Source organism: Ailuropoda melanoleuca, unplaced genomic scaffold (genome assembly GCF_002007445.2).
Source record: "Ailuropoda melanoleuca isolate Jingjing unplaced genomic scaffold, ASM200744v2 unplaced-scaffold7480, whole genome shotgun sequence".
In the NCBI taxonomy this organism is placed as follows: domain Eukaryota; kingdom Metazoa; phylum Chordata; class Mammalia; order Carnivora; family Ursidae; genus Ailuropoda; species Ailuropoda melanoleuca.
Window position 1 is genome coordinate 1,620,094 of NW_023250281.1, and position 8,628 is coordinate 1,628,721.

The 8,628-nt window shown below is 37.2% G+C and overlaps 1 protein-coding gene across 1 annotated transcript; it reads right to left on the bottom strand.

The window, feature by feature from the left end:
• Nucleotides 1-421: 421 nt before the first annotated feature.
• LOC100467280 (olfactory receptor 2M4) lies at nt 422-1,348 on the bottom strand (the record flags this gene model as incomplete). Its single annotated transcript, XM_011237720.3, has 1 exon — nt 422-1,348. A coding segment is annotated over one exon (927 nt), but the record flags the coding sequence as incomplete, so codon positions are not given.
• Nucleotides 1,349-8,628: the final 7,280 nt, after the last annotated feature.

Here is an 8,628-nt window from a genome sequence, read left to right on the forward strand (position 1 = left end):
AATAAAACTGCCAATACCCAGGTTCTAGGAGGGTAATATTTATGTACTCCCAGATATGCAATCCTTAATAAAAGAGGCATTCAACAAAGGCAGTGGTTCAACTCCAACATTTTTTTGGGGGTAAAGCAAAGAACCACAAGATTTATACCTTGGCTCAAAGGCAGCTATCCTAAAGTCGAGTACTCATGACTCACAAATAGTAATAAAACTGAAATTCATTGGGGGTAAAACAGCCTTTGCTAATCGCCAAAACAGCCTACATTACACATGATATTTATATATTATAGCAAATAAAGCTATTACAAAATTGGGGAAAATATTGGAGAAAAGAACAACTAGGAGGAAGAGGATGGCCACGGGATTTCAACTTCCTTGAAGGAGTATTGACCTGAGTGGGCACTCAAATATGTTTGAAAAAAAATCACATTGACTTTCTTTTCCTCAGTAGTTTCTGAAGTCCCCTTGATACCTCTTTGTTGTGGAGGTTGTAGATGAGTGGGTTCAGCATGGGGGTGAGGATGGTATAGAAGGCAGATACTATCTTGTCCTGGTCTACTGTATGAATAGAAGCTGGTTTCATGTACATGAACATAATAGCACCATAGTAGAGTCCGACCACAGACAGGTGGGAGGAGCAGGTGGTGAAGGCTTTGTGGCAACTTTCTGTAGAGCTCATGTGGATGACAGCTCGAAGGACATGTGAATAGGAAATAATGATCATGGAGACTGTTAATATTAGCATCACCACACAGCAGATGAAAAGCAGTCTCTCAAAAGCAGAGGTGTCCATGCAAGATAGAGGGAAAAGGGCAGCCACATCACAGAAAAAGTGATGAATTTCCAGAGAGCTGCAGTATGAGAGTGACAGTACTTCTATAAGCACAATAACGCCATCAAGAGAGCCCAAGATCCAGGAATCAATAGTCATGAGGGCACAGAGTTTCTGATTCATGAGGATGGTGTATCGAAGTGGGTGGCATATAGCCACATAGCAGTCATAGGCCATCACAGCCAACAGGAAACATTCAGCTCCAAGCAGGGACACATAGAAGAATATCTGGGCTCCACAACCTGCCAGAGAGATGGACTTCCTTCCAGACAAGTAGTTGAAGGCCATCCTGGGTACAGTGGTGAAGATAAGCATAAGGTGCATGAGGGAGAGTTGGCTGAGGAGGAAGTACATGGGTGTGTGGAGCTGGGTGTCCAGGTAGATGAGGAGAATCATAGCAATATTTCCCATGAAGGCCACTGTGAAGATGTGCAAGACCAGAGAAAAAAGGAAGGTGTGGGTGGAGCTGTGGTCAAAGATTCCTAGCAGTATGAAGTCAGAGGTAAAGTTCTGCTTTCTCTACACCATCTGGACAGTTTACCTTTCCTAGAAGTCCTGGGACAACCACAGTATTATTTATTAATTTAGTTTTCAAATGTAATCTATGGCAATCACTCTAATGGAAACTGCATTTAAGGCATGCACAAGACCTCTCTCCATTTGGTCACAATGAGTTCTGACTTATTCAGTTTTTCCAGTTATTTCCTTCCAAACGTCACAGGCAACAACTCTAAAAATATTTTCTTTATTCCTCAGATAATAAATATAAAGCTATGAGTCAACCAATGTACCTGTAGGTAGACAGTCAATAGAGAACCTAGAAGGAAAATACTTAAATATACCTACTCCTGAATTTGATGCCCATCCTTGATCGCAGGAAGTTCCTCATTGACCTTTTTCTCCCTTTGTTCTTTTTTTAATGAGTTTGATGTTTTATTTTATTTTTATTTTTTCATTATGTTCAGGTAACCAACATATAGTGCATTGCAAGTTTTTTTTTGTAGTGTTGTTCTAACATGTTTCCAGGTTGGTGCTTTCCTAAATAACTACTGAAATCCTGTTGTAATAATTCTCTGTACCAGTCTGTCCCTTTTCATTATGTGGCACTAGCACAGTGAAAGCCTGTATGGTATCCCTATCATTACACCTGTATACCCCAGTTTAGAGAAGAGTTTGATACTGTAAGTTTTTACTTTCCGTTCTCAGACAAAATCTTGGAGTCTTACTTAATCAAATCACCTTTAAAATATTTCCTATGGAAGAACAAATTACTCATCTTTTGAGAATCCACAATGTACTTCATCCTTGCCAATCAAACTTTAGAACAGTGGACATCATGAGAGAGCTTTAGGTACATTCTATATTACTTTCTGCCCACAAGCAATGTGTTACAGTTAGTGCTCTTTTTTTTTTTNGAATGGCAAAGATAGACAAGGCAAGAAACAACAATTGTTGGAGAGGATGTGGAGAAAGGGGATCCCTCCTACATTGTTGGTGGGAATGCAAGTTGGTACAGCCACTCTGGAAAACAGTGTGGAGGTCCCTTAAAAAGTTAAAAATTGAACTACCCTATGACCCAGCCATTGCACTACTGGGTGTTTACCCCAAAGATACAGACGTAGTAAAGAGAAGGGCCATATGCACCCCAATGTTCATAGCTGCATTGTCCACAATAGCCAAATCATGGAAGGAGCCGAGATGCCCTTCAACAGATGACTGGATTAAGAAGCTGTGGTCCATATATACAATGGAATATTACTCAGCTATCAGAAAGAACGAATTCTCAACATTTGCTGCAACATGGACGGCACTGGAGGAGATAATGCTAAGTGAAATAAGTCAAGCAGAGAAAGACAATTATCATATGATTTCTCTCATCTATGGAACATAAGAACTAGGAGGATCGGTAGGGGAAGAAAGGGATAAAGAAAAGGGGGGTAATCAGAGGGGGGAATGAAACATGAGAGACTATGGACTGTGAGAGGCAAACTGAGGACTTCAGAGGGGAGGGGGTGGGGGAAGGGGATAGCCTGGTGATGGGTAGTAGGGAGGGCACGTATTGCATGGTGCACTGGGTGTTATACGCAACTAATGAAGCATCAAACTTTACATCGGAATCTGGGGATGTACTGTATGGTGATTAACACAATATAATAAAATAAAATTAAAAAAAAATAAAAAAAAATAAATTCTACCCCTGAAAGTAATAGTACACTATATGTTAACTGAATTTAATTTAAATAAAAATTTTAAAAGAAATAAAAAATAAAAATAAAAAATAAAATTAGAATAAGTATAAAAATTTTATACAAAATTAAAAGATCTTAACATTCTAGGTAAAGCATGTTGGTCCTTTCATGTTTTCATGCCAATTGTTGATGCATAACAGAGAAGACCCAGGTTGATTTTTAAAAATGATATTTTTAAGAAAAGTCACTTAATGAGAGGAAAATTAAATGTATTTAAGAGTGGTGGGGGCATATAAGGAAAATGAACACTAAAAATAGAGCTGAAAATAAAAAGAAAAAAATTTAGAACATAAGATTAAATATAGAGGCCTGAGATGACTAGAGTTTGGAATATTAATAAAAATGAGAGGAAAGACATGGACCTAGTGGAAAGATCTGGGGGGGCACAGATTTAAGAGGATGCCCAACTCTACTGTTCCAGCCTTTCTGTAGACATTGTGTGAGAAAGGGTGTGTGGGGGAGAGAGAGAGAGAGAGAGAAAGAGAGAGAGAAACCAAGAAACAAACTCTTCAATATAGAGAACAAACTGATGGTTACCGGTTGGACAGAATTGGGGGAGGATGGGTTAAATAAGTGATAGGGATTAAGAAGGGCATTTATTCAAAATAATAATAGACATCATCATAAGCATAATAATTTTATTTTTTTAAAGATTTTGTTTATTTATGTGACAGAGAGACAACTAATGAGAAAGGGAACACAGCAGGGGAGTGGGAGAGGAAGAAGCAGGCTCCCAGCTGAGGAGTCCGATGTGGGACTCGATCCCGGAACACCGGGATCACGCCCTGAGCCGAAGGCAGATGCTTAACAACTGCACTACCCAGGTGCCTTAATAATTTTATTTTTTATAATAATATTTTTATTATGTTAGTCACCATACAGTACCTCCTTGGTTTTTTATGTAAACATAATAATTTTAAAAATTAAAAAAAATTAAAAAATAAAGGAGTGTACTTATTGTGATGAGCACTGAAGGTTGTGTGGAAGTGTTGAATCATTATATTGTACACTTGAAACTAATACTACACTGTATGTTTATTAACTAGAATTTAGTAAAAACTTAAAAAAACAAACAGAAGACATCCATTCACACATCCCAGCCCATGCCATATTTGCAAATATTAAAGGGTTTCACATATTGTGCAACTTAAGTAAATCAAGCTTCATTTAATTCTTTTTATTTTTATTTTATTTTTTACTTTTATGGCTCTAATTCTAAGAACTTTATTAATTGGTGTATTTTATGAACTACTTGGGACATACATAGAGAACTGGGTTCTGTTTTAGGTTAAGTCATTTCCCCTAGTATTTTCTAAAATGAAAATTCCACTAGGTGGTATCTAAGAAATTTTTTTTCAAGTCTAACTTTTCCTTAGTCTGATTTAATGCAGTATATTGAACTCATTTCTTATACGATTGTTTCTGTGAGGTCATTTTGAGTATATATATATATGTGTGTGTGTGTGTGTGTGTGTATATGTATATATATATATACACAAATTGGAAGATATTTATGTTTATCATAAAGGCTTTAATAAATATTTTTAATAAATTACACATTATGTAATCATTAAGTAGAAGTAGACTATTTCTTTTTTTTTTTTTTAAAGATTTTATTTATTTATTTGACAGAGATAGAGACAGCCAGAGAGAGAGGGAACACAAGCAGGGGNCAGGGGGAGTGGGAGAGGAAGAAGCAGGCTCATAGCGGAGGAGCCTGATGTGGGGCTTCGATCCCATAACGCCGGGATCACGCCCTGAGCCGAAGGCAGACGCTTAACCGCTGTGCCACCCAGGCGCCCCGAAGTAGACTATTTCTATTCTCCCTTATCATTAGAATGAAAAAGAATGAGCCTAGGTATGTGAGGGAATTATAGCACTCCATGATATTATGAAAAGCACACAATATGGTAAATTTATTAAAAAATATACAATATAATTAATATAAGAATTTTAATAATCATGCCAAGGAATGTTTACACTGGCATATCTTACATAGTATTACCGTTTCATACATATTATCTTTCTCCCTCTCTTTTTTTTTTTTTTACCACCAATGGTACTTAAGGACAATAGAGAAGGTAATATTTTCAAAAAAGAAGAGTTTAATAGTTATACTCACAGTTATTGATCAAGTCAGATATTCACCAAATAAAATCTAGGATCTCTGTACTCTGGAATACGATACTCACTCTCTGTCTCTGAACTACATCTCTCTGTTTCTTCTGTCTTTTAGGAAAAAAAATCAGCAGAAGCTGCCCAGATGATCCTATGAACCCACGTTTCTAGAGATGGATCTATCTCATGTTATTGTGGACATTAAGTCATTTTCCTCCACAGAGAATTGAATACTTCAACTTTAATTATAGAAGGACATGCTCTCTTTCAGACCTCTCTTGAAGGAAACAAAATCCATATGGACCTCCTCATACTAGTTCACTTTGGCAATGTTTGTCATTCTTTACTTCTATTGTCATACATAATGGCTGCCTACTTATCTGTAGGAAGGAAAGAGTGCTAATATTGATGAAGCTAAATTTTACAAGTTTTCAAAATAGAGTTAAAATTAAAACGGAGTATTTATTGCAAAGGAAACAATCTTTCAACCTGCTTTTTCAAATGACTTAACACTTTTACCTCATTTACAGTATGTCTTCTCAAATACGTAAACTGAAATAAAAGGAAAATAAACTCACAGAAAGCAAAATATATGTAAGAACGTGATTAACCATTCAAATAGAGGCAAAGGCTTAATGAAAGTGCCATGAGACCACCTGTTCAACACTTGTATTTTGCATTATGAACATAATTTGCTGCAGTAACCTCATAACCATCATATCTTCAGGGCATGCTTCTTTCCACTCTAAATGTTGTCATTTGCCTAAAGCAATGGCATATTTAAAATGCATTGATAACTATCAACTTCTCACTTAAATTACTCACTGCCCCTTCATAAATTTCAAGAAGAAAAATAAAACTTAATTGCTAGGACCTTGTGACCTGACCAATTCTCTGTTATGCAAAGTTCTCTCTGAAACATCTGCTTTATCTCAAATCTCCACAACCTTTCAAATTTGTCTACTCTTTTGTCTGCTTTGCTCCTTGTACAATCACACTGCCTAACTTATGATTGTCCGTCAAGACCTCTTCAACAGGAGCCTGTCCTGATGACCAAAGCTGTGTTGAGTGTTGTTTCTGTGTATCTGTATAGCCCATATGGAAACATTTACTACAGCATATATCAAACTTACTTGATGACTTTTCTTCCCTGTTACTTTTGAATCAGTAATCGTCCTTTACGGGGGACTCTTTGCAATATAAAACATGTTGGTTCTTTATAAAGTTCACTTACCTATACAAGGATTATTAAAATTTAATCATTAAATTCTTCTCATCAAAAGAGATTTAAAAAGGAAGGTGTAGTGGTTGAATACAAGTAATTATGTTAAAACTCATGTAAGCATTTTAAGTAGCAAAGTCATTTTCATATATAAAACCATTGTATATTTAGGAAAATAATTGAGGGGAAACATAGCATAAGATTTTATTTATTTTTAAAATATTTCATTTATTTAATAGAGAGAGAGTAGGATCAGAGGAGAGGGGAAGAGGGAGAGGGACAAGCAGACACCCTGGTGAGCAGGGAGACCCACATAGGGCTCAATCCAAGGACCCAGGGATCATGACCTGAGCCAAAGGCAGATGCTTAACTGACTGAGCCACTCAGGCACTCCACAACATAAAATTTAAACTAGGAGTTTGATGAAAATATATTTTGGGACAGATTTTCTGTTAATTTATTAATATATACACCCTTACATTCAATCACTAAAACAACCCCATAGTTTTTTCTCACCAGAAAACAAAATTAAGATAACAAGTAATTTGCAAAATCTTAAGTAATTTGCTCCAAGTATATCTAAAATTCATTCTAAAAATAAATCAACTTGTTGTATTAACTCTGTGTGTGTGTCTGTGTGAAGGCACACATATACATTTATTTTTCACAGATCTTAAGATGTTTTAAAGAAATATATATATATATATATATATATATATATAAAACTCAGTTTTCCATCACTGGAATATATTTTCCATTGTGATATATCTAGTAACTCAATTATTCTGTTATAATAAGGAACTAGGGAAGAAGAGTACCCTATGTTTCACCTATAAATAGTTAACATATATGAAAATAAGATTTTTCATGTTTGTTCACATAAGCTCCCTCTGGGCTAATACTTAAGAACTATATGAGATAGATTATCTGTGGCTTTATGATAAATAAATTGTGCCAAATCTGAAGTACCCTTCTTCACTGAACTTGTAATATGGAGGATCATCTGACTGGTCATGGCATATGGAGTGTGAAGTAATTTACTCCACCAAAAAAATTTCTAGATATAGTAGAGAAAAATATAAAAACAATAATTCAAGGAAATACATATTCTTTCTATTTTTTTTTTTACAGAATCTATCTTTCCATTTACATAAAAAAGCCTGGTGATGGGTAGTGAGGAGGGCACATATTGCATGGTGCACTGGGTTTTATACGCAACTAATGAATCATTGAACTTTACATCAGAAACCAGGGGTGTATTGTATGGTGACAAACATAATATAATAAAAAAGACATTAAAAAAAGCATGGTTTACAGGAAATTTTCACGAGCATACAGTAGAAATCTAAGTGAAAGAATTTGACAGTGTATTTTATACATCAACCTCTTCTTTGGTATCTATTTAAGAAGGCATTTAACACAAAGAAAACTCATTGTCCAGTTTGTTAATAAAAAATCTGAACAGAATTTATCTTGTTATCAAAAGACAGAAGAAACATACAAAATACCTATTTAAAATAATTTTTCGGGAGGAGTAGGGGACCCGTTTTTCAGCCGGACCCCAGAGTTGAGCTGGATAAGTACCAGACCAGCCTGAACATCCATGGAATCAGCCTGAGACGAAGGGAGATACATCGGGATCTCTACAAATGAACATCTCCAGCACTGAGTATTGAGGTACAAAGCAGGGAGCTGTGAAACCACACACAGATATTGGAAGATAAATGGAAGGGGGAGGGAGCCCCCATGTCCGAACTCCGGGAAGCGGTAGCCATCTGCACGGGGGAGCGGGCGGACTTCGGACCCGCACCCTTGAGACAGCAGACTGGGACCGTGAGCCTGGAGCACGCGCTACCAAGCATCTCACGGAACTCCGGACTCCGGTGTGCTCATTGGATCCACACTGAGACCGGGAGCTCCGGGAGTGTGCATGGGGCAGCTGGTGGCTGGCGGCTGGTGGTATTAGAAACACAAAGGACAGAGACGCGCCGGTCCTGGAAGTGAGGGCTGGGACGCCGGGTGTGGGGTGCACAGCCTGGGATGCTGAAGGGTTGAGCAGCACCAACAGAAACAGAGTTAAAGTGGCCAGAACATCAGTGGAGAACAGGCTACAATCCCTGTTCTGTGACATAGGCTGAATTTCGGCCGCTGCTGCTCTGATTCTCAGAAGAGGCACAGCAGACCGCCAGGGAAAGCCGCCAGAGAACAAA